Source organism: Bos indicus x Bos taurus, chromosome 6, assembly GCF_003369695.1.
Source record: "Bos indicus x Bos taurus breed Angus x Brahman F1 hybrid chromosome 6, Bos_hybrid_MaternalHap_v2.0, whole genome shotgun sequence".
NCBI classification, from domain to species: domain Eukaryota; kingdom Metazoa; phylum Chordata; class Mammalia; order Artiodactyla; family Bovidae; genus Bos; species Bos indicus x Bos taurus.
The window spans coordinates 20,132,246-20,158,963 of record NC_040081.1 but is presented as its reverse complement, the minus strand read 5'-3'; the positions used below and the strand labels follow the sequence as shown (position 1 = coordinate 20,158,963).

The 26,718-nt window shown below is 38.7% G+C and overlaps 1 protein-coding gene across 5 annotated transcripts in view; it reads left to right on the top strand.

Annotated features, from left to right (window-relative positions):
* The window catches only part of TET2 (tet methylcytosine dioxygenase 2), a 145,796-nt gene that overhangs the window by 85,285 nt on the left and 33,793 nt on the right, over positions 1-26,718 (top strand). For all 5 annotated transcript variants that reach the window (XM_027543918.1, XM_027543915.1, XM_027543919.1 and 2 more), the window contains exons 3-6: positions 15,222-18,673; positions 20,282-20,372; positions 21,761-21,854; positions 22,460-22,668. In XM_027543918.1, coding sequence (XP_027399719.1) covers positions 15,268-18,673; positions 20,282-20,372; positions 21,761-21,854; positions 22,460-22,668 — 3,800 coding nt within the window. In that variant the 5' untranslated portion in view covers positions 15,222-15,267. The remainder of the gene's footprint in view (positions 1-15,221; positions 18,674-20,281; positions 20,373-21,760; positions 21,855-22,459; positions 22,669-26,718) is intronic.

Below are 26,718 nucleotides of genomic sequence, written 5' to 3'. Positions count from 1 at the left end.
TTTATATTCTCCATATTTAATGCATATATAAGGCATTATGTTCCAAGCTTAACATGTAGTTTGGAGACAAAGTTTGCTATTGAAAGTAGGTTTTGCATAGATTGTTTTTCTTAAAAATGTTAGCTTTAATATTAAATTAATGAAAAATAACTTTTAATTTCTTAAGTTATGCCTTATAAAAAATGCTTTGCTTACTTCCAGAATGGGACTTAGCAATACTGATATTATATAGTAAGAAAGTAAGTCACACTGAGTGGAGAGAATTTGATAGATGCAGAAGATAAGGATGGAAATCTGCCAGGATTTTAGAGCACTACCCATGGGGACCTTCAGTAGACAAAACCGAGGCCCATTGTCCTGCATGCATCTTGAAATAAATACGTCGACTCAAGTTATCTCCCATTTTGGTGGGAAGAATCTAAAATAGTTTTGGAGAATAGTGCCATCTTCACAGGGAGGGTAGTGAAATATATCGTCTTTACTCAATGTTTTCCATGTTAGGAACTAATTAATTCCTAACACCTGAATTACAATAGGGGCTGAGCCTGTCAAGGAGGCAGTAGAGACATACAGTAATCTAAGGCTGATGCTGAGACACAGGACCTTGAATAGCTACAGTGCTTGAAAGTAACTAGTCTAAAGAATTTACTCCCTGCAATGTGCCTGTGTCAATAAACAGGACTCATACGAGGATGGCAGAACATTTTATATACTTTCAATATTAGAACATGAAGTCAAAATTTTTTTATAGAAAAAAAATTATTGCCTTATCATATGGTAGCTATACATATCTATAAATTGACTTTTTTTGTCTCCTTGGAAAAAGCTGACATGAGATTTAAATGACTTTTTTTTTCCTTCTTTTCTTTTAGAGCAGTTAAAGCCACACCACCAACAAAATCAATAAACCAAAAAGTAAACGCAAAAACAGAAAGCCCTCTTCACAAATTTTGAGCATCATCTACAGCTTTATGTGGTGAGAGATGCAGCTACCATTCTTGAATGATTCAAAGAGAGTCAAATGGTGTTGAGCTAAATTACAACCCTAAATGCGTATTGGTGAAATGAGATGCTGATCCATTTGCACACTAATGTGCTATTTTTAAGTCATGCATCATAGCATCTTCAAAGAGGCCTGTCATAATTATGATGGATTAGACTGCAGAGTCAGTCCTGGATGCAGTAATTGTTTCACAGATGCTGCCAATGTGACTTGAATTCATAATAAATTATTGTCAGAGAGGTGGGAGAAGGAGCAAAATCAAATACCAAAGGAAAGCTGCTGTGGCTGTTTTTGGTCTTAGGAAACTAAAAATGTTAGCTACTAGTCAAAAGGCTAGTATTTTCAACTGAGATAAACAGGCTTCATTAATGTGTACCTCTAATACTGAGGATGAAGGCTGACATACTTGGAATTTTTACTTAAAGTTCTCAGTCTCTAACTCAGTATCTTTCTCGTCCTCCCCCTTATAGCTTACAAAAAATTATCCTGGAGCATTAGCTGAAATCATGAAGTGGCCATAACATATTCTTGTACATTTCTATTATCTGGTTATAACTTGACCGTTAGAATTTCCAAAAAAATTGGCTGTATTTATAATAGATAAAATTGTTCTTTTTGGTTCTTTAGAAGACCATACTTCATGGTGAACATTAGACTGTTACAATGGAGAAACATAAATAACATGACTAGTAAAATCTAAATTATGACATTTTAAGCTATGATTTAATTAACACCCATCATTTAGGTACTTTCTATAACAGCTTCTTTAGGCTTTGAAAAAATTGCCAAAGCTAGTAGTGTGTGTACACAGGTTAAGCAATGAGTTACTTATTACATTTGTGCATGCTCAATCATGTCTGACTCTTTGCAACCCCATGGACTGTAGTCTGCCAGGCTCCTCTGTCCATGGAATTCTCCAGGCAAGAATACTGGAGTGCGTTGCCATGTCCTCCTCCAGGGGATCTTCCTGACCCAGGGATCAACCCGTGTCTCTTGCGTCTCCTGCATTGTAAGGTGGATTCTTTACCACTGAGCCACCTGGGAAACTCACTATTACATTTTGATTAGCAAAGATGACTGTTAGAGCATTTATTTGTTTTTTTAATGTAAATTTATTTATTTTAATCGGAGGCTAATTACTTTACAATATTGTATTGCTTTTGCTATACATCAACATGAATCCGCCATAGGAGTACACGTGTTCCCCATCCTGAACCCCACTCCCACCTCCCTCCCCATACCATCCCTCTGGGTCATCCCAGTGCACCAGCCCCAAGCATCCTGTATCATGCATCAAACCTGGACTGGCGATTCATTACATATATGATATTATACTTATTTCAATGCCATTCTCCCAAATCATCCCACCCTCTCCCTCTCCCACAGAGTCCGAAAGACTGTCCTATACACCTGTGTCTCTTTTGCTGTCTTGCATACAGGGTTATCGTTACCATCTTTCTAAATTCCATATATATGCGTTAGTATAATGTATTGGTGTTTTTCTTTCTGGCTTACTTCACTCTGTATAATAGGCTCCAGTTTCATTCACCTCATTAGAACTGATTCAAATGTATTCTTTTTAATGGCTGAGTAATACTCCATTGTGTATATGTATCACAGCTTTCTTATCCATTCATCTGCTGATGGACATCTAGGTTGCTTCCATGTCCTGGCTGTTATAAACAGTGCTGCGATGAACAGTGGGGTACACGTGTCTCTTTCAATTCTGGTTTCCTCGGTGTGTATGCCCAGTAGTGGGATTGCTGGGTCATAAGGCAGTTCTATTTCCAGTTTTTTAAGGAATCTCCACACTGTTCTCCATAGTGGCTGTACTAGTTTACATTCCCACCAACAGTGTAAGAGGGTTCCCTTTTCTCCACACCCTCTCCAGCATTTATTGCTTGTAGACTTTTAGATAGCACCCATTCTGACTGGCATGAAATAGTACCTCATAGTGGTTTTGATTTGCATTTCTCTGATTATGAGTGATGTTGAGCATCTTTTCACGTGTTTTTTAGCCATCTGTATGTCTTCTTTGGAGAAACGTCTGTTTAGTTCTTTGGCCCAGTTTTTGATTGGGTCATTTGTTTTTCTGGAATTGAGCTGCAGGAGGTGCTTGTATATTTTTGAGATTAGTTCTTTGTGAGTTGCTTCATTTGCTATTATTTTATCCCATTCTGAAGGCTGTCTTTTCACCTTGCTTAGAGTTTCCTTTGTTGTGCAGAAGCTTTTAATTTTAATTAGGTCCCATTTGTTTATTTTTGCTTTTGTTTCCAATATTCTGGGAGGTGGGTCATAGAAGATCCTGCTGTGATTTATGTCGGAGAGTGTTTTGCCTATGTTCTCCTCTAAGAGTTTTATAGTTTCTGGTCTTACATTTAGATCTTTAATCCATTTTGAGTTTATTTTTGTGTATGGTGTTAGAAAGTGTTCTAGTTTCATTCTTTTACAAGTGGTTGACCAGTTTTCCCAGCACCACTTGTTAAAGAGATTGTCTTTTCTCCATTGTATATTCTTGCCTCCTTTGTCAAAGATAAGGTGTCCATAGGTGCATGGATTTATCTCTGGGCTTTCTATTTTGTTCCATTGATCTATATTTCTGTCTTTGTGCCAGTACCATACTGTCTTGATGATTGTGGCTTTGTAGTAGAGCCTGAAGTCAGGCAGTTGATTCCTCCAATTCCATTCTTCTTTTTAAAGATTGCTTTGGCTAGTCAAGGTTTTTTGTATTTCCATACAAATTGTGAACTTATTTGTTCTAGCTCTGTGAAAAATACCGTTGGTAGCTTGATAGGGATTGCATTGAATCTATAGATTGCTTTGGGTAGTATACTCATTTTTACTATATTGATTCTTCCAATCCATGAACATGGTATATTTCTCCATAGAAAATCTTAACAGACCCATCACAAGCTCAGAAATTGAAACTGTAATCAGAAATCTTCCAGCAAACAAAAGCCCAGGTCCAGATGGCTTCACAGCTGAATTCTACCAAAAATTTAGAGAAGAGCTAACACCTATCCTACTCAAACTCTTTGAAAATTGCAGAGGAAGGTAAACTTCCAAACTCATTCTATGAGGCCACCATCACCCTAATACCAAAACCTGACAAAGATGCCACAAAAAAAGAAAACTACAGGCCAATATCACTGATAAACATAGATGCAAAAATCCTTAACAAAATTCTAGCAATCAGACTCCAACAACACATTAAAAAGATCATACACTATGACCAAGTGGGCTTTATCCCAGGGATGCAAGGATTCTTCAGTATCCACAAATCAATCAATGTAATACACCACATTAACAAATTGAAAAATAAAAGCCATATGATTATCTCAATAGATGCAGAGAAAGCCTTTGACAAAATTCAACATCCATTTATGATAAAAACTCTCCAGAAAGCAGGAACAGAAGGAACATACCTCAACATAATAAAAGCTATATATGACAAACCCACAGCAAACATTTTCCTCAATGGTGAAAAATTGAAAGCATTTCCTCTAAAGTCAGGAACAAGACAAGGGTGTCCACTTTCACAACTACTATTCAACATAGTTTTGGAAGTTTGGGGCACAGCAATCAGAGCAGAAAAAGAAATAAAAAGAATCCAAATTGGAAAAGAAGAAGTAAAGTTCTCACTGTTGCAGATGACATGATCCTCTAAATTGAAAACCCTAAAGACTCCACCAGAAAATTACTAGAGCTAATCAATGAATATAGTAAAGTTGCAGGATATAAAATCAACACACAGAAATCCCTTGCATTCCTATACACTAATAAGTAGAAAATAGAGAAATTAAGGAAACAATTCCATTCACCATTGCAACGCAAAGAATAAAATATTTAGGAATATATCTACCTAAAGAAACTAAAGACCTATATATAGAAAACTATAAAACACTGGTGTTAGGGCGTATAAAGTAGATAAATATATGCCATGTCTTTTCCTAAGTTAAAGATTCAATAGCCAGAAAAGTTTCCATGTTATTTATTGAATATTACTTTTTTTTTTTAAAGGCACGGAGTTTTTTTTACATAGTCCCCTCTGTATCTGATAACTACTGATGTATAATCTACTTAGAACACTAGTTCTTCTGCCTCAGTGATTTTGATAGATCTGCTTGGTGAACATTCATTGTCATCCTTTTAAAACTAACTTTGACTTAGTGGCACATGTATTTCTCTCCTATGGCAAGAGGGAATGGAGTTAAATTTCATGAGAGAAATTGGGATTGATGGCATGCAGACCTTGACAGTTGAAAGTGCTTTCCCCTGTCCTGTACTCCTGTGGCAATTGAATATTCATATTGTGTTACCAAAGCCACAGTCCAGGGCAGTGCGGAACCTATGCCTCTATGGTGCTGCTGGTTTAGCCCCTGTGGGAGCAATTATTTTGATGCCTAACTTGAGGAAACTGCTCAGTTTTTACATCTGTAAAATAACAGAGTGGAACTAGATTTTTTTCTTATGCTGTGAAATATTCTATACATTGTCATGACCATCATCATCACATTTATCACTCATTTTGAATTATTAAAAATTTCTTAGCCTTGCAAAAGTTTAACATACTGTTTAGTAAGTCTATAGGCAAGAATGCTTTGTCCGCTGTTATTCTGGAAATAAGGAAGACTGCTGCAAATAAAATGACACGTACTTGTTCTCAGAGAACTTTCATTCTATTTCCAAAAGAGACGAAAAGAAACAAATATGATTTGTTAATATTTCAGTAGCTTTAACAGTAGTGTGCCTAGAACTACCTCTTAACAGTTTGCAAGAGCAGATTGTGAAATTTTCAGGAATTTTGTGAGTTGACAGTTGATAGCTTGAAATTAGCCATCATCTGTCAGAACATCTCTTAAGGAATATGTTAAAAGCTCACTATTCATTTTAAAATTGTGACTAAATGCTATAACATTAAGTGTTGACACCATGAAAAAAAATAACTGGGTAAGCTTAGCCAGTCTTCCTTTCTAGGTCTGCCAAAGGCTCTTCTGCCTATGTTCCTGCTGACAAACTTCCTAACAGTTTTAAGAAAAAAATTAGTGCTTTAGTTTTGATTGGCCCATGTCCCTGTAGATGAGTCATTGTCCTTATTGTAGAAATTGAATCTTATTCTAAAATGAAAATTTTCTTTTCTGATTTTTATAGATATACTTTTATTTGGCATTAACTATTTGACAATTGTCGGAGAAGGCAATGGCACCCCACTCCAGTACTCTTGCCTGGAAAATCCCATGGACGGAGGAGCCTGGTGGGCTGCAGTCCATAGGGTTGCTAAGAGTTGGACACGACTGAGCGACTTCCCTTTCACTTTTCACTTTCATGCATTGGAGAAGGAAATGGCAACCCACTCCAGTGTTCTTGCCTGGAGAATCCCAGGGATGGGGGAGCCTGGTGGGCTGCCGTCTCTGGGGTCGCAGAGAGTCGGACACGACTGAAGCGACTTAGCAGCAGCAGCAGCAGCATTTGACAATTGTATTTGGTATAAATTATCATATACAAACCTCCAAGAGCTGGTATTACTTTAAAAACATTTTAATATTGCTTCACAATGGAATAGCATCCTGATTAGTACTATACATCATATTAATTATATGCTCTCTAGTGTAGGAAAAATGGATAAATGAAGGATATTCCATTTCAATCTCAATTATGAGGATTCTAAAATGTTTCTGCTATCAGTCATGTAGAACAGATATGAATGAATAAAAACTCTATTTCTGTTTTTAGTCTCTTTTAGACTCTATTTCTGTTTTTAGTCTCAAAAGGAATGCCACACAAAAATATCTAATAAAAATTTACATTCATCTAAAAAAAACCCCACTTAGTTTAATTATGAAAAAAGTTTCCCTTTTCCCCTTGAATTTGTTAAAATATTTACTCTATTTTCACAGCTTAGAAGATAAAAACTATCTTGGAAGATTTTTTGTCTTACATACAAATTATTGACTTCTGTAAGCTTGAAAAAACTTTTTATATTTATATACACTGTAAAAATTACAGCAGGAAAGTTTTTATAGAGAAAAGCTTTTATAAGCAGGAAAGTATTATACAATGATCAAAATGAACAGGTCTCATTTCTTTCTTCTTTCGTTACAAGATAAATAATGTTCCAATGTCAGTATAAAAGCACTCGGTGATTTTAAGAGCGCTGTTGCAAGTAGACTCCTGGATTGTGTAATATTCTGGGGGTATATATGCAAAAAGTGTGGTCTAGGACAAACTGAAGTCAAAGAAAATATTTCTCTTCTCTCCCTCTAAAATGGCACTTTTTTCGTTTAAATTGTCTGAATTAGATTCATAGACCAGTAACAAATAATTCTTAAATAAAAGTTATCCCCATCCAAAAAAAATGAAAAGATAATATATAATTTTCCTGTCCTCTCTGAAAGAGTTAACAATGTAACTTTCTACATCTGATGGTTGTACTCAGTAAAGGAATTGCTGTCATGGACAGAAGAGTTCTAATACTAGGATTAAATTAGTGTTTAAAACTGGCTATTGTGTTTAAAACTCCATATTGAAATAAATTTCAAGTCACCTTCATTTCTTCTTAGAAGCTATTATTTTTCTCATAAAAGATTTGCAAACTCCATCCATTGTAATTCTGTCCTTGACACTTTAAAGAATATCCAAATTATGTGGTATGGATTGTAATAATGTATTATTTTATATATATCTTTTTTTTTTTTTTTTTTGGTCACACTATAAGACCTGTGGCATTTTCATTTCCCAACCAGGGATTGAATCCATGTCCTCTGTATTACAGAGAAGTCCCCACTTAATATATAAATATTTTTTATTTAAAAAAGTAAGTAGGACAATATGTATTCAGAGCCTGCAAATTTCATATAATATATAAAAATATAATGTACATATGTGTGTGTGCATGTGTATATAATATATATATATATGTAAATACATTTTGTTTGGTGTATGTGTTAATCGATTTTACAGTTGCCAAAAAAACACATTTTTTGCTATAGTATTTGGAAAAATAATTGACCTAATTCTATGAAGAATTATCTAGCTTATATCTGTGCTTCTTACTTAATTTCTTTTAACTGAAGTATAATTATTTTACAATGTTTTGTTAGTATCAAGTGTACAGCAAAGTGATTCAGTCATACGCATACACATGCTGGCACACACACATATATGATTTTTTGGATACTTTTCCATTATGGGTTATTATAGGATAATGAGTATAGTTCCTTGTACTATACTTTAGGTCCTTATTGTTTACCTATTTTATATATAGTAGTATACATATCCAAATCTCCTAATTTATCTCCCCCACCCTATCCTTCCACTGCTACCCCCTACTGTTGCCTTTGATAACCATAAGTTTATTTTCTATGTCTGTGAGCCTATTTCTTTTTTTGTGAACAAGTTCATTTGTATCAGTTTTTAGATTCCACATGTAAGTAATATTAATATACTTGTCTCTGTCTGACTTACTTCACTTAGTATGATAATCTCTAGGCCCATCCATGTTGCTGCAGATGGTATTATTTCATTCTTTTTAATGGCTGAGTTCAGTTCAGTTCAGTTCAGTTCAGTCACTCAGTCGTGTCCAACTTTTTGTGACCCCATGAATTGCAGCACGCCAGGCCTCCCTGTCCATCACCAACTCCCTGAGTTCACTCAGACTCATGTCCATCGAGTCAGTGATGCCATCCAGCCATCTCATCCTCTGTCGTCCCCTTCTCCTCCTGCCCCCAATCCCTCCCAGCATCAGTCTTTTCCAATGAGTCAACACTTCGCATGAGGTGGCCAAAGTACTGGAGTTTCAGCTTTAGCATCATTCCTTCCAAAGAAATCCCAGGGCTGATCTCCTTCAGAATGGACTGGTTGGATCTCCATGCAGTCCAAGGGACTCTCAAGAGTCTTCTCCAACACCACAGTTCAAAAGCATCAATTCTTCAGCGCTCAGCCTTCTTCACAGTCCAACTCTCACATCCATACGTGACCACTGGAAAAACCATAGCCTTGACTAGACAGACCTTTGTTGGCAAAGTAATGTCTCTGCTCTTGAATATGCTGTCTAGGTTGGTCATAACTTTCCTTCCAAGGAGTAAGCGTCTTTTAATTTCATGGCTGCAGTCAGCATCTGCAGGGATTTTGGAGCCCCCCAAAATAAAGTCCGACACTGTTTCCACTGTTTCCCCATCTTTCCCATGAAGTGATGGGACCGGATGCCATGATCTTAGTTTTCCAAATGTTGAGCTTTAAGCCAACTTTTTCACTCTCCTCTTTCACTTTCATCAAGAGGCTTTGTAGTTCCTCTTCACTTTCTGCCATAAGGGTGGTATCATCTGCATATCTGAGGTTATTGATATTTCTCCCGGCAATCTTGATTCCAGCTTCTCTTCCAGTCCAGCGTTTCTCATGATGTATTCTGCATAAAAGTTAAATAAGCAGGGTGACAATATACAGCCTTGACGTACTCCTTTTCCTATTTGGAACCAGTCTGTTGTTCCATGTCCAGTTCTAACTGTTGCTTCCTGATCTGCATACAGATTTCTCAAGAGGCAGATCAGGTGGTCTGGTATTCCCATCTCTTTCAGAATTTCGCACAGTTTATTGTGATCCACACAGTCAAAGGCTTTGGCATAGTCAATAAAGCAGAAATAGACGTTTTTCTGGAACTCTCCCATTATAAATATTCAATATATACACCTCTTCTCTATTTTATTTATTTTTGGCTGTGCTGGGTCTTTTTTGCTACACGTGGGCTTGTCTCAAGTTGCAGTGAGTAGGGGCCAGTCCTCGTTGCAGTGCATAGCTTTCTGATTGTGGTAGCTTCTCCTCTTGTGGAGCACCAGCTCTACGATGGGCTCAATAGTTGTGTCTCCCAGGATCTAGAGCACAAGCTAAGTGGTTGTGGCTCACAGGCTGAGTTGCTCTGTGGCCTGTGGGATCTTCTTGGACCAGGGATCCAGCCCATGTCTCCTGCACTGGCAGACAGATTCTTTACCACTGAGCCACCAGGGAAGATCCTACCATATCTTCTTTATCCATTTATCTGTTGATGGACATTTAGGTCACTTCCACATCTTGCTTATTGTAAATAGTGCTGCTGTGAAAACTGGTGTGCATATACATTTTCAAATTAGAGTTTTCTCTAATATATGTCCAGGAGTGGGCTTGCTGGATCATATGGTAGCTTTTTTTTTTAGCTTTTTAAGGAAACTCCATAGCAGCTGTGCCAGTTATAGTCCCACCAACAGTGTATGCTGCTGCTGCTGCTGCTAAGTCGCTTCAGTCATGTCTGACTCTCTGCGACCCCATAGACGGCAGCCCACTAGGCTGTCCTGTCCCTGGGATTCTCCAGGCAAGAACACTGGAGTGGGTTGCCATTTCCTTCTCCAATGCATGAAAGTGAAATGTGAAAGTGAAGTATCTCAGTCGTGTCCGACTCTTCGCAACACCATGGACTGCAGCCTACCAGGCTCCTCCATCCGTGGGATTTCCAGGCAAGAGAACTGGAGTGGGGTGCCATCGCCTTCTCCGAACAGTGTATGAGGGTACCCTTTTCTCCATACCCTCTCCAGTATTTGTTATTAGTAGACTTTCTGATGATGGCCATTCTGACTGGTATGAGGTGATAATTCATTGTAGTTTTAATTCTTATTTCTCTAATAATTAAGAATGTTGAGAATCTTTTCATGTGCCTGTTGGCCATCTGTATGTCTTCTTTGGAGAAATATCTATTTAGGTCTTCTGCCTATCTTTTGATTGGATTTTTTTTTAGTACATATATTAAGGTGTATGAGCTGTGTGTACATTTTGAAAATTAAGCCTTTATTGGTAGCATTATCTGCAAATTTTTTTCCCATCATTCTCAGGCTGTGGGCTGAGGAAGTCTTTAGGCAGCCTTTCTGCTGATGGGTGGGGCTGCGTTCCCATCCAGTTTGTCCTTTGGCCTGAGGCACCCTGCCACTGGAGCCTAAGGCTATTGAATGGGGCCAGGTCTTGGTGCCAAAACATCAGCCTCCTGGAAAGCTCACACAGATGAATGTTCCCCAGTATATCCACCACCATTCCCCAGGAGGTCCTGCGAGACCAGCAGGTAGGTCTGGCCCAGGCTTCCATTAAATTGCTGCTTTTGCCCTGAGTCCTGGTGCGCATGAGATTTTGTGTGTGCTCTTTAAGAGCCTCTGTTTCCCCCAATCCTGGGGAGCTTCTGCAGTCAAGCCCTACTGACCTTCAAAGCCAAATGCTCTGGAGGGCTCCTCTTCCTGGTGTGGATGGAACTCTCACTTCTGTGGGAGAACCTCTGTGATATGATTATTCTCCGGTTTGTGGGTTGTTTACTTGAGGGGTATGGGATTTGATTATATTGGGAATTCACCACTAGGCTGGTTGTGGTTCCGTCTGTACGTGTTTAACTGTAGGAAGTGTTTTCTGGTAGGTTTCAGTCTTTTTCAAGGATTGTTCTGTAGATTGTTGTGATTTTGGTGTGCTCATTAAGCTCCTTCTAATTTGCCATCTTGGCTGCTCTCATATGCTTCTTAATTTTTGAAAAATGGTAATGCCCTCATTTTGGAGAAACCTCCTATATCAAAGACTATAAATCAACATTAATGATTCTGAAAGCTAAAGGTTATATTTTATTAAAGATTATCAATGATTACAAGTATCAGTTTAGCTTAGAGCTACCCAATAGAAATGCAACCTAAGCCACATTGGAAATTTAAAAATTTCCAGTACTCACAGTAAAACAAGTAAAAAGAAACAAATGAAATGACCTGTTTTTACTTATTATATCCAATATGACATTGTTTCAGCATGAAATAAGAACTGACTTATTTTATATTTTTTGGCCCACACTAAGTTCTTTGAAATACATTGTGTATTTATACTTACGAAACTACTCAACTTGGACTAAACAGGTTTCAAAGGCCCAATGGCCATTTGTGACTAGTGACTATGCACATCTAGGCCATCTCTTAATATTTGAAAGGAAATAGGTCCAGCAGAAATTAAGATATCACTTTGTTCTGTTGTTTTTCTTTGTCCATTATGAATTATGACCTTTAAAGTTTTATTTATTTATATGCATGCCTAAATGTTATAAAATGACACAGTTAAAGGCAATCTCCCTCTCAGTGCTGTTTTCCAGCCTCTCCATTCCTTTTCCTGGAAGCAAAGTATTTAAACCAGAGCTCATTTTATTTTTATTCTTGTAAATGTACAGGTTGTGGCATTCTTATACATACTGTCCTGCAGCTTTCTTTATTTCATTTAATTACTTGGAAATACTTTATCTGAAAATGTAGGTTGTTTCCAAACTTTTGCTAATGCAAAACGTTGTGCATACATCATTTAACACATATATATAAGCATGTTTGTTAGAAAAATTTTTAAAACTGAAGAATCAAAGGAAGTTTTTACGAAATTCTGTAGCTATTGCTAAATCCCCTCTATGTTGTTTGTACTAGTTTTGACTCATTTTTTCTATTTGATGGTTGATTTTTTTTTCTTCTGTCAATTTGTATGAGTCTTACAAGAAAAGTATTATGTAACTTTTACCTTTGCCTAGGGGTTTGTGTTTGCATGCATACATTTTACTGAACTTCCTCATCTTTCATGGCTTTAGATTTTGTGTCACAAAGAACTTTTCCAGTCATTAGATTATGCTTTTAAGTTTTGTAAGACTGTTTTTAAATTTTTTGGTGATTTGTTTTCCATATTCAGATGTTAAATCTATCTAGAATGCATTTTGGTATAAGGTATAAGGAATTAATCCAACTTCATCATTTTTTCAGAATACTATCCTATCGATCTAACATTACCTCATGCCATATTTCTATGCGTGTTTGAATCTATTTCTTTATATTCTATTCCATTGGTCTTATAAACACCCTATTATCTAATGATGTGCAAGTACAAGCTGTTTTAAGTAGAGCTTTTGTTGCTTTTTAATATCTTTCAATTTGGCTACTGCCCTGCTCAGGCTGCATTACCATTCTCTTTCACATTATTCCTGGATATCCAATTTGTTTATTTTTTCCACATCAACTTTAGAGTCTGGCTTCTTAATTCCTCAAAACATTCTGCTAGTATTTTTATGAAAATGTATTAAATGAATTGGTTGATTTGACCGCTGTGTAAGAAGATATATTACCTTTCTACTTGTTTTGTGTTTGTGTTTGTAGATCCCTCAGTCTCGTTTTAACGTTTTATTCAGATAGGTCCTTCACATATCTTTTTAAGTGTATTCTTCATGTTTAAAAAAAGTTTACAGTTTTTTATTTCACCAAAGCTTCTGACTAGTTGTTGCTGTTAGGTACCAAGGTGGTTGGTTTTTTTCTCTAGCTCCTTTACTATCCTTTGGAACAGTTTTTCAGTTGATTCTCTTGGTTGGCCAGTGTACAATCTTATTCGCTGCAAATGGTAACTTTAGTGTTGCTTTCCAATATTTATTTCTTCCTCTGTTTCATTTGTCCTGGTTAGTAAGCAGTGGCTATTTTAATAGACCTTTTTTTATAGCCCAAAGGGAAAATAGTCTTGATTTCTTTTTCTGCTTACATCCTTAAAATAAATTTAATGAGAAAAACTGTGGGAAAATAAAGCATGACTGCATAATAAATGGGGCAGCATTCACTTTATATAATGGATTATATTTTTATTTTTAGTGCCCATTTCATCCTATTATTTGGACTTTGAAATGTCCATCAATATTGGTCTCAAAAATGTTTGAATGAATGACTGAATAAAGAAATGAACTCAAGATGAATAAAGTTTTATCAGTCTAAGTGAAACTGACTAGATGTTTACTCTATAGTAAGCACAAAAATAAACAGAGTAGGATATTTTTAAAGAATTCACAGCCCAGTAATAGAGACCAAGCAAGACACAATTGTATGTGATGTGTTCAGCAGTAGACTATATATAAGGTAAAGAAGGAGAATAGAAATGGGAGTGATTAATTCTTCTGGAAAATCAGGAGGGAATCCCTAGAGAAGGTGATCTGAGACAGTTTTAGCTGGATACAGAAGTCACTGGGCATGATAAAGGGACTAGGAAGGCATTCTAGGAGATAAAACAACAGTGTGGAGGTCTGAAAGAGCTTACAGTGTTTGGGTATTTATAAACAGTTGTTATGGTTGGAGTATAATCTGTGGGAGCAAGTAGGAGGACAGAAGAATGGAAACTTGCATATGAAAAACCATGTCTATTAGGCAGGAATTCGCAGAAGGAGGAGCCAGCCGGATCCTATAGAGGAAAATACAGAATCACTGAGAAAGGCCATATAAATTATACTTTCACCCCTATACCCCATCCCCTGGAGTGTTAACACTGCAGGGACCGTGCCTTGTCTTCCAGGTGTGTTTGGGTAAAGAGTTTGAGAACTGCTGATGCAGGCAATAAGAGTTACTAAAGTGTGCTGGCTTCCCTGGTAGCTCAGTCGGTAAAGAATCTGCCTGTAATACAGGAGACCCAGGTTCGATCCCTGGGTTGGGAAGATCTCCTGAAGAAGGAAATGGCAACCCACTCCAGCATTCTTGCCTGGGCAATCCCATGGACAGAGGAGCCTGGTGGGCTATAGTCCATGGAGTTGCAGGACTCAGACACAACTTAGAAACCAAACCACCACCAAAGTGTGTGCAGAAGGGTATGACACCAGATTTGCATTTTAGAACATTCCCTTTGATAGCAGTTTGAAGGATCCTTGCAGGACTGGGAAGAGGACAAGCTGGGTTCGAGAGAAAAATCTTTTAAAAAACTACTGCAGTAGATAGTGAAGCAAGATAACGTAGATCTGGCCACTAAATTGCAGTGAAGATAATTCAAGGAATACACAGGAAATGGAATTGATAGAACTTAGCAAGCGATTGGATATGTAAGGTGCTAGAGAAGAAAGAAAGGAGGTAGTCTTCCTCTGTTGTTCTTAGCATTTTGACAAGAAAAATTATTTGGCAAGGAAGTTGATAATATTTACTAATACAGTATGAACTTCTCACATTAGCTGGTGATTTTGATCTTTGTTTTTTGTGAACATAAATATTTGAAGGTTGCTGGGAAGACAAGAATAAGCATATCCTGAGTAGCTTTTGACTGTCACTTTGAGACATGAAAAGGAGTATCACAGTTGGCTGTGTCTAGGAATAGCAATATTATTAAGGCCACAGTTTTTCTGTAAGGTGTACTGTTAGTGTTAGATATATATTAATGTACTTTATTTTTTTGTTTCTGTGCTCTTTAGAATTCATTCAGAGGGCAGCCTTTTGGATGGCCCCGAAGCAAGCCTGATGGAACAGGACAGAACCAACCATGTTGAGGGCAACAGACTAAGTCCATTCTTGATACCATCTCCGTCTCCCATTTGCCAGACAGAACCTCTGGCGAGAAAGCTCCAGAATGGAAGCCCATTAACCGAGAGACCTTATCTGGAAGTGAATGGAGACAGCAAGTGGCCGTCTTTGAAAAGTTATTATGGAATACCCCACATGAAAGGAAGCCAAAAGAGTCGCGTGAGTCCAGATTTCATACAGGAAGGCAGAGGGTATTCCAGATGTCTGCAGAATGGCGGGATAAAACGCACAGTTAGCGAACCTTCTCTCTCTGGGCTCCATCAGAACAAGAAACTGAAACCAGACCAAAAGGCTAATGGAGAAAGAAAGAGCTTCGGGGAAAGCCGAGAAGGAAATCCAGACAAAGGCAGCAGTCAACCAAATGTCTCCGATGTGAGTGGTAGGAGGGAATCTGTGAGCTCTGTGGCCCAAGAAAATGAAGTGAAAGATTTCACCAGTTTTCCAACACACAATTGCGGTGGGTCTGAAAACCCAGAGCTTCAGATTCTGAACAAACAGGAGGGGAAAAGTGCTAACTACCACAACAAGAACATTGTATTACTTCTTAAAAACAAGGCAGTGCTCATGCCTAATGGTGCTACAGTTTCTGCCTCTTCCATGGAAAACACACACGGTGAACTCCTGGAAAAAACACTGTCTCAATATTATCCAGATTGTGTTTCCATCGCGGTGCAGAAAACCACATCTCACATACATGCCATTAACAGTCAGGCTACTAATGAGTTGTCCTGTGAGGTCACTCACCCAGCGCATACCTCAGGGCAGATCAATTTCCCACAGACCTCGAACTCTGAGCTGCCTCCAGAGCCAGCCGCAGCGGCGACTGAGAGCTGTGAGGCGGATGGTGCCAGTAAACCAGCTGCAACGCTAGGGGCCTGCCCCTTTCAGAAACCAGAGCAGCAGAATTCCGCTTTTGAGATACGCCCATCTCTGGCAGAAAACAGTAACATCCAAGCAACTGCAAAGCTAGGCTCTGGCGAAGAATTCTGCTTGGGTCCCAGCGGCAATTTGCAGTCTCCCAGCGGCAGCTCTGAACGGTATTTAAAGCAAAATGAAATGAATGGTGCTTGCTTCATGCAAAGCTCAGTGTTCACTAAGGATTCCTTTTCTGCCACTACCACACCACCACCATCGCAATTGCTTCTTTCTCCCCCTCCTCCTCTTCCGCAGGTTCCTCAGCTTCCTTCTCAAGGAAACGGCACTCTGAATGATGGGGTTTTGGAAGAACTCCATCACTACCCCAACCAAAGTGACCCAACTCTTTTAAGGGAAGTGAAAATAGAGGGTCAACATGAGGCACCACCACCCCAGAGTCCTACTCCCTCCGCCCATGTATCCAACCCCTCTCTGATGCTTCCAGTAAGGCCTCAGAATAATTGTGTTAACAAGAATGACAGTCGGACTCCAGGGACAATGACTATTCCATTGGGTTCTGAGAAAACCAGACAACTTTCAGAACATCTCAAGCCTAACCCACCGATTCTTCGTAGCGGTGGAGATCCACAGGATCACTGCCAGCATTTGATGGGACACAAACAGCAAGAGATTCTCAAGAGTCAAGACAAGGAACAAACACGTGACCTCATGCTCCCAACACAGTGCTATCTGAAACCAGGATGGATTGAATTGAAGGCCCCTCACTATCGTCAAGCAGAATCCCATCTAAAATGTAATGAGACAACCCTGCGGTCAATTCTTCAGTATCAGTCCAACCCCTCCAATCAAATGACCTCCAAACAATACACTGGAAATTCCAACACGCCCGGGGGGCTCCCAGGGCAGGCTTATATCCAGAAAATAATGCAGCCGGAGCAGAGGCCACCAAGGTACCAAGTTGAGATGAATCAAGGGCAGTCTCAAGGTACAGTGGACCAGCATCTCCAGTTCCAAAACCCCTCACTCCAGGCGCACTTCTCCAAAGTGGAGCCTTCACCGGACACTCACAGGCAGCCACTGTGTGCCCCGAGATGGCATTTCCAACAAAGACCAGATCCCCAGACTGAGAAACTCATGCCCCCAACATTAAGACAGCACTTGAATCAACAGACTTCAGAGACTGAACCCTTCTCAAATTCACACCTTTTGCAGCATAAGCCTCATAAGCAGGCAGCACAAACACAACTACCCCAGAATTCACATCTCTCTCAAAACCAGCAACAGCAGCAAAAATTACAGCTGAAGAATAAAGAACAAATGCCCCAGACCTTTTCTCATCTCCAGGGCAACAGTGATGAGCCAAGAGAAGGAACATTCTTCAGCCAGGTTAAAGTAGAAGAATGCTTTCCTGGTGAAGATCAATATTCAAAATCAAGTGAGTTCCAGACTCATAATCCCCAAATGGGACTGGAGCAAGTACAGAATATAAACAGTATAAATTCCCCCTATGGTCAGATCTTGAAGTCAAATGCAAACAAAGTACAGATTTCTGGTTCAAACCATATACAACTGGTTCCAGACAATAAAGAACAGACTGTAAATTCTGAACTGTTTGCAGGCAACAAGACCCCAAATGTGCATCACATGCAATATTTTCCAAATAATGTGACCCCTAAGCAAGATATTCTTCACAGGTGCTTTCAACAACAGGAACAAAAGCCTCAACAGGCTTCAGTTCTGCAGGGATATAAAAGTAGGAACCAAGACGTGTCTGGTCAACAAGCTGCACAACTCGCTCAGCAAAGGTACTTGATGCAAAACCAAGCAAATGCGTTCCCTGTGCCCGATCAGACAGGAACTCATGTTCAGACCCCACCTCAGAAGGACATTCAAAAGCATGCTGCTCTGAGGTGGCGCCTCTTACAGAAGCAAGAACAGCAGCAAACACAACTCCAAGCCGAGTCTTGCCATAGTCAGATGCAAAGGCCGATTAAGGTCGAGCCTGGATCCAAACCCCATGCCTGTATGCGGCCCCTGTCAGCACAGCCAGAAAATAAAATGTGGAAAAAGATACCCAAGCAAGAGATTCCACCTCCCAGCTGTGACAGTGTGCAGCAGCGGAGCATCCTTGAGACCATGGAGCAGCATCTGAAGCAATTTCAGGTCAAATCATTATTTGACCATAAGGCTCTTAATCTCAAATCACAGAAGCAAGTAAAAGTTGAAATGTCAGGGCCAGTCACGGTTTTAACTAGACAAACCACTGCCGCAGAACTTGAGAGCCACACCCCAGTTTTAGAGCAGCAAGCAACACCTTCCTCAGAAAAGACACCAACCAAAAGAACAGCTGGTTCTGTTCTCAATAATTTTTTAGAGTCACCTTCCAAATTACTAGATACTCCTATAAAAAATTTATTGGATACACCTGTCAAGACTCAGTATGATTTCCCATCATGCAGATGTGTAGGTAAGTGCCAGAAATATACTGAGACACATGGTATTTATCCAGAATTAGCAAATTTGTCTTCAGATATGGGATTTTTCTTTCATTTTTAAAAAATCTTGAGTCTGGCAGCAATTTGTGAAGGCTCATAAAAACCTGAAGCTTACATTTCTTGTCTTTAAATTACAGATGCTTGTGCTGTGCAAGAGAGAACTTCATTTACACTCAAATTAAAAAAAAAAAAAATTAAAATGATTGTGCATGCTCATTTGTCCCTACCTTCAAACCCTTTAAAATATAAACGTATCTGTTTTAGACTAATCAATTTATTTGACTCTTTGTGTATCAACTCCTGGCGAGATACCCAAGCTGTAAAATCATCTCATTAAAATGGCAAAGTAACTGCCATATGCAAATTGATGTAGGAGCTTTTAATATTTTTTTTAATTCAAGGTTGAATGTATTAGTAGTCTTACAAGGTTAACTTCCAGTTAAGGGGGAAATGATCATCCTTCTGCCTCAGTGAGTTGGGGGAAATTATAATGCTGAAGTTCTAAATACTCATAAAGTTGCCCTTTCTCTGTGTATTCATTTAAAACATTGTGTGATTTATATTTATTTTGATAATATTTTCTCTTTAAAATTTCATCTATTTGATAGAAAATATGGTATTTCCCTTTTTTTTTTTTAAAAAAAAAAGCTTCTTTTTGTTAAAATTCAAGATGCGTGATAGGTGTGTTGTTGGATACAGTAGAAGACATTTGTAAAAACCAGTGTTAAACTACTGTGGCTAATAGTCCACCCACTCCATGTTATCCTTCTCACAATGGGACACCCCACATTTGATAGGAGGATGGAGGGAGGACCATACTGCCCCTTGGCGTGTGGTTAATATTATTGCCTCATGGGGCTAACATGCCACACATGTCATAGACAGCACTGGGTAAGTTATCCTCATCTCCACGCCCCGCTCCCGTCACACTAACCCTTTTTTCCCTCACTTGTCATCTTTGATGGTATGCAAGAGCCTCTTCCTTTTATCTGACCCTCTCTTCAAGTTTTCTCTCATCATAAGTTGTTCTAAAGTACATACGAACATGGATCTGGATTCAGTGTTCTTATTTTCAAAACAGAGTGATTGAATGTTGTGGGGAAAGAAGAGGAGAAAAAGGTTTCTTGACAATAAACTGAACAAGATCCTGGGGCTGAGATAGGACAGGAGATTTTAATTTTAATCTTTTAACATACAAATAGCAGGCAGGCTTCTAGTAAGCTGTAATTTTTTTGTTCAGTTTAAAAAATTGGATTGTAGTTGATATTACATATAATATATTCTAATTCCCTCACTGTTTTCTTTGTTTAGTTCCACTTACTTGGTTTAAAATAGCTCCTTATCCCATATCTGAAATGTATTTAATATATTTTTATCCGACAGGCAGAATGTACATATACTTAATTATTTGGCACATTTTTTAATAGATTAGTCCATCAATTCATTTTAAAGGAAAAAAAAAATGTTTAAAGTCACATTTAGGGCCCTTACTGTACAGTTGGGGGATAAGCTTTGTGGATGTAGCCTTTATATTTAGTATAATTGAGGTCTAAAATAATAATCTTCTATTATCTCAACAGAGCAAATTATTGAAAAAGATGAAGGTCCTTTTTATACCCATCTAGGAGCAGGTCCTAATGTGGCAGCTATTAGAGAAATCATGGAAGAAAGGTAATTAACACAAAGGCACAGGGCAGATGAACGGTTATCCTTTTGTATATGTCAGAATTTTTCCAGCTTTCACATACAAAGCAGTAAACAATTGTAAACTGAGTAATTATTAGTAGGCTTAGCTATTCCAGGGTTGCCAACGCTACACACTGTGCTATTCACCAGAGAGTCACAATATTTGACAGGACTAATAGTCTGCAAGCTGGCACAGGCTGCCCACTTTGAGATGGATGCCAGAAAACCCAGGCATGGACAAGAACCAGCCAGCCAGCCAGCCTGCCAGGCATAAGGGTGCTGGCGCGGGCTGCACAGAGAGGCCCCGCTCTGGTTTTCCCACTTGATGATAAACTGTCAGAAAGAGGGGAAAGGTGGTATAAGAAAGGAACCGTTGAGTTCAGTTCACCTCGAGTTGTAAACGAGTAGCGATCTCTAAGGAAGTTGTCCACTGGTATGAGCAGAGAGCAAGGATGATGTACTGAACAGAAATAGAACAGATTCTATTTATAGCTACATTTATGTTTAACTGTTAGTCATGAGTATGCAAGGATTCACCTGAGTCTACATGGTTACTCCTGCATGTAGAAGACTGAGATAATCAGCGGGGAGAGAGACGTTCATATAGGTGTCAACAGCGCTGAGCTGCTGTTATGCTGGGGTGCCTTTTCTTAAGAGGTAGGCAGTTTTATCATTAAAATACATTAGGAAGCATTCTGGGCAGCAAGGATATATTCTGTATCATTGTTGCCCCAATTCTAAATTATTTATTTCTAAGTTAGCATATAGAAATTCACTAAATAATCATCTCGTAGCCTGGCAAAAATTGTGAATTTTCCTAAGTGCCCTTTTTTATTAGCAAGTAGTAAGTAGTGTCTTGGTCATAAAGGAAAGTATAATCTGTTCTAGAATTATTCCATAGTTTCAAAATTGCTGGATACTACTTATTTGAAAGCCTTTTAAACAATGTGAGAGAGAGTCTTAGAGGAATAGATTCTAACTAAAATCTATTAAGATTCCCCAAGTTTTAAAATAGTTAAATTCAGCAAAGGACAAATCAAATAGTACATATCTTGGAAGACTAAATTTAACAAACTTGGAAAAGTTTTGTGCTTTGTGAAATTATGTATAAAAATAAGCATCCCCATTATTTTTACCCAACATATAATTTCAAAATAGTTCATTACAATTATCAATATATTTTGCTACTAAAAAGATACAAGGCTTAAGTCTATTATCCAGTTTCCTTGGCTTAGTTCTGTTTTTAATAAATTATTCATTTCTCAGGATGTGATCATAGAATAAAATTATGCTCAAATGTTCAGTATTTTGGTTGCCTCTTAGATTCATTTGCTAATTTTATGTGTGTGTGTGTTTCTGTGGATTTCTTTAAGGTTTGGACAGAAGGGTAAAGCTATTAGGATTGAAAGAGTCATCTATACTGGTAAAGAAGGCAAAAGTTCTCAGGGATGTCCTATTGCCAAATGGGTAAGTGTGACTTGACAAGGCCTTTGATCCTCAGTCTTGGGCGTTTTGATTCATTCATCTAACCCTGAGAATTGGGTTGCCCAGATCAGACAGTCGTTTATGCCAGTTGAAAGGAATATTGCTTATATTTATCATTGTGTCATCTCTTAAGAAAAAGGCAGTTTAAAACCATGTACAAACTGTACTTAATTGAAAGAACTTAATGGCGAGGAGGAGGTCTGTTCAGGTGCCTACTAGAAGTACAATTCTTCCCAGCGTGTGAGGTCCTTAATCCTTTAAAAACCTGCGGTTAATCTTTATCTTGTCATTTGTGAAGGCCTGGAACTTTAAAGTCTTGCCCGTGTAGCTCTGGCTTTAATGCAGGGAGCACTGCCTGCAGTGTCCTGGGGAGGGGCTGTTGCCTGCATTTGCATGACCCCAGGGTAAGCCCCGGTGTCTAGATGGGCAACAAAAGGCAGGTGGCATGTGCTGATAGATGTCAACCTAATTGTGACCAGATGTGAGAAAATATACAGACATCAATCAATGCTCTTCTCTGCTGCAAGTGACCCTTGTTTTGTTTTGGTTGGGGTGGGGGTGTTGGGGTGGAATGGTGACCCGAACAGGTGGTTCGCAGAAGCTGCAGCGAGGAGAAGCTACTGTGCTTGGTGCGGGAGCGAGCTGGCCACACGTGTGAGGCTGCGGTGATCGTGATTCTCATCCTGGTGTGGGAAGGCATCCCAGTCTCTCTGGCCGACAAGCTGTACTCGGAGCTCACAGAGACGCTAAGGAAGTACGGCATGCTCACCAACCGGCGCTGCGCCCTGAACGAAGAGTAAGTGCCTCCGGGGGCCTCTCCTCCTCCGCTGCTAGAAAAGCCTGACCGTTGGCTTGAGGCTAAAGAGTCGAACTTGCGTTTTCATGTTTATAAAATAGGGCTCAAAATGCCCACTTCACAAACCTGCGATAGGATCTTGTATTTGCTAACATGAATACTTTGAGGAAGGTGCACTCACTAATGTTTTGTACCTTTGGACACTGTAGCTATGAGTTAGAAGCAGCTTGATGGAAGTCTGTGTATATCCACAAACTGGACCATACTATAAACTTGAAACTATTTGTTTGTCCGCTCACTCTTTGTGTGTGCCTGGCCATCATGTTAGTAAGTATTGATACCACTTCTGTGTTGCAGTATTTGAGACAGTAAGCTTGGTAAGAAACTTTAGGGTTTCCAGATCAAGGATTTTACTATATCTGTAGCAGACAAAAATACAAGGCTTACAGAGGTCCTGTAGGAACAAACTGGTTTTGACTTCATTGCAATCTAGTTCATTACTCCCACTGTAATAATCAAAATTGCCTCTATTTTTACTGCTGCTAAATAATCAACACATTAGCTATGGATGGGCATTATTTTCTAGGAATATAAAATTTTGAAATAGGAAAACAAGGGTATACAGTTAAATATATTTAATGCAACCAAGAATTTATGGTTTGTGTTTTTTTATTTTTTAATCTACTTGCAGGAAATTTAAATCTTCACTTTGAGAAAGTGTACTTTTTAATATTCCTTCTGCTATGGTATTCTTGTATATCATTAAAAAAAATACAGGAAAATTCACAGTGCTGCACTGAAATCCTATGTAACTATTTTAGTCACAGTTTAATTTTGCACTTCTTCTTTTAGTCTCCTTTCTCCTGTGTCCACCAAATTACAAAATAGTTTACTGAGCTTATGGAAGTATTGTCTGTTCATTGCAATAACCCACTGCTAACCAAATTTGTAATTTCATTGACTATTACTCTAACTGGTATGGTTTAAGTATATGTTAACATAGGTTCTCCTCCTGGGACATTGGGGGCAGGTAGATGGGGTTCTAAATCAACTATAAATAATGTATCAAAGTTACTGTTTCAATATGAAAATGTGGCTTGGTTTTCTATGATAGTTATGATCCAAAAATTTCATGGTGTGTACCTTATGGCCATAAACGCACTTTCACAAATAATAGATTGGAGGATCCAAGTTGTTGATTCATAAGACATGACTCAAACTTATGGTTGACTGCTTTGAAGTGAAGTGAAACTCACTCAGTCGTGTCCAACTCTTTGGGACCACATGTCCATGAAATTCTCCAGGCCAGAGAGAATTGGAGACACAATGGTATTTATAGGAATCAAAGAAAACAACAACTGGAACGGGTTGCCTCACTTCTCCAGGGGATCTTCCCAACATAGGGATCGAACCTAGGTCTCCCACATTGCAGGCGAGTTCTTTACCAGTTGAGCCACAAGGGAAGCCCAAGAATACTAGAGTATATCCCTTCTCCAGTAGATCTTCCCAACCCAGGAATCAAACCGGGGTCTCCTGCATTGCTTTGCTGCTGCTGCTGCTGCTAAGTCACATGAGTCGTGGCTGACTCTGTGTGACCCCAGAGACGGCAGCCCACCAGGCTCCCCCATCCCTGGGATTCTCCAGGCAAGAACACTGGAGTGGGTTGCCATTTCCTTCTCCAATGCATGAAAGTGAAAAGCGAAAGTGAAGTCGCTCAGTCATGCCTGACTCTTAGCGACCGCATGGACTGCAGCCTACCAGGCTCCTCCATCCATGGAATTTTCCAGGCAAGAGTACTGGAGTGGGGTGCCATTGCATTGCTTTAGGTGTAAAGTAATATTCTATTTATCCTAACATCTCATGTTTCATCTTTCAAAAAAAAATGTATTTAGGTGCCTTTAATCAGAAAGAAAATGAACATTAAGACATCTCGAGCTGGTGTTGGTGGTCACATTTTTCTCAGGAATTCAGAGACACTGCCTTGTGTTTGTAAAGCAGACCTCCTCTTAGACTTGGTGGCTGGAACTTCTAAACCACCAGAGCTTGTGAAAATGACAGTTCTGTGTACATTTCTTAAAGTTTCTTGCAAACTATATTTCACATCCTTTGAAATTGATTTAATTGGTATAATATCTGTTATTTTTCCCATGAAGGCTTTTCTTTGATTCCTATAAATGCCATTGTGTCTGAAACAGAATTTATTTCTATATGTCAGATTTTATGTTAAAACTTTGCTAAATTACATTATTTGAAAATGACAAATGTTGATGGGGCTGGGATCTAAGAAAACATTGTAATTTGTTTCACTGGTCTAAATAGGAGGCGAGTCCAAAAGTATTAAAAGATGTGCTGCAAATATTAAGACATTTTAAAGGCCAGTCTGTATACTTTCACTTAACTTGGTCTGGAATTTCAAAGTAAAGATGAGGAGTTATTTAGATGGTATTTTGGCTTTGGGCTACTCACAGCAGTCCCCCCCAAAAAACAAAAAATATACTTGAAGTACATGATTCAAATAGACACTTAACCAATGGCATACCATGTATCACTCAGATACAGCTTATGAAGTTTCTGCTACCCTATAAAATAAATTTTATTTCATATCTGGCAAAAGTTAAAATTATTATTATTATTTGCCAAGTATGAAGAATATTTATTTTCATGGTATGAGATTTTATTTTTATTGCAGCTTGTTTATTGTTTCTCTATCCTTAGGCCTTGAAAAACTCCTGGTAACAGGGTCAGAGGGCTTCCCTGGTGGCTCAGCGGGAAAAGAATCTGCCTGCAATGCAGGAGATGTGGGCTTGATCCCTGGGTCGGGAAGATCCCCTGGAGGAGGAAATGGCAACTCACTCCAGTATTCTTGCCTGGAGAATCCTATGGACAGAGGAGCGTGGTAGGCTATAGTCCATGGGGTCACAAAGAGTCAGACACGACTGAAGTAACTAAACAACAATGGAGGATAATCTCAAATTGGGGTTGCTGACTCATTTTAATGTTCAGAGCTGTGTGCCCCTCATCAATGAATTGTTATAAATCCCAGTGCCCGCGTGTACCATAACCACCCACTGTGAGTCCAGAAACGAACTCTGAGAGCACTTCCAGTGGGAAAGTCAGAATGAATTTTTACATTTCCTTTGAGCCAAGCCATTTGTTTCCCCTTTAAAGGTTTCCCTTTGACATGTCCATTTTATAAGGACTAAGCCTAAACAGTATTTTTTTGGCAAGTGGGAGTTGTGGGAGTGTTATCTGTCATTATAAGAAAGTCAAAGCCAGAACTGTCTCTGCCATGCTGGGTGATATTAAGCTTTTAAAGAAACTGTATATTATAAAAATTTTCCAGTATACATAAATGGAGAGCACAGGATAATGAATCCCCAGGAACTCATCACACAGCCTCAATATTTATCAACATTTTGCCAATACTATTACATATATCCTCCCCACCGCACTTGCATATCATCTCAGCTACATTCACTCTGATGTATAGCGCTAACAGATAAGGACTTTTTTTTTTTTTAACAAAACCTAGTCACAGTGGCATTATCCTTCATGTCAAAATTGAGTGATTCTTTAATATCATTTAATGTTCAGACCACATTTAAAATTCCCTAATTGGATCCTGTTTCCAGTATACACAGAGAGTAAAAACATACTGGGAAAAATAAAGTCTGTATCTTGCATTGGACTGAGACTTTTCAGTAGGTCCTAGTTCAAGCCTATCGTCTAGCATAATTATTGATAGAACTTCCTTTTATTCTCAAAAGTGTCCCAGTTTGTAAGATAAAGTATATGATTCACAAGCCTCTTGTGAATAGTTTCCCCTCTTTTAATGAATTTGTTAGACTGTATGATTTTGATTTGCTTTGTAAAATTTCCCACACTCTGGATTTGACTGTGCACACTTGCTTAACTTGTTCCTCTGCCACTAATATCGTCTATACACTGGTAGTTAGAGACTTAAATATGTATGTATGCATGTATATTAGCAAAATGCTTCATAAGTGGTCATGAAATAATCTTACTTCTTTAGACCCATCATGAGGGACA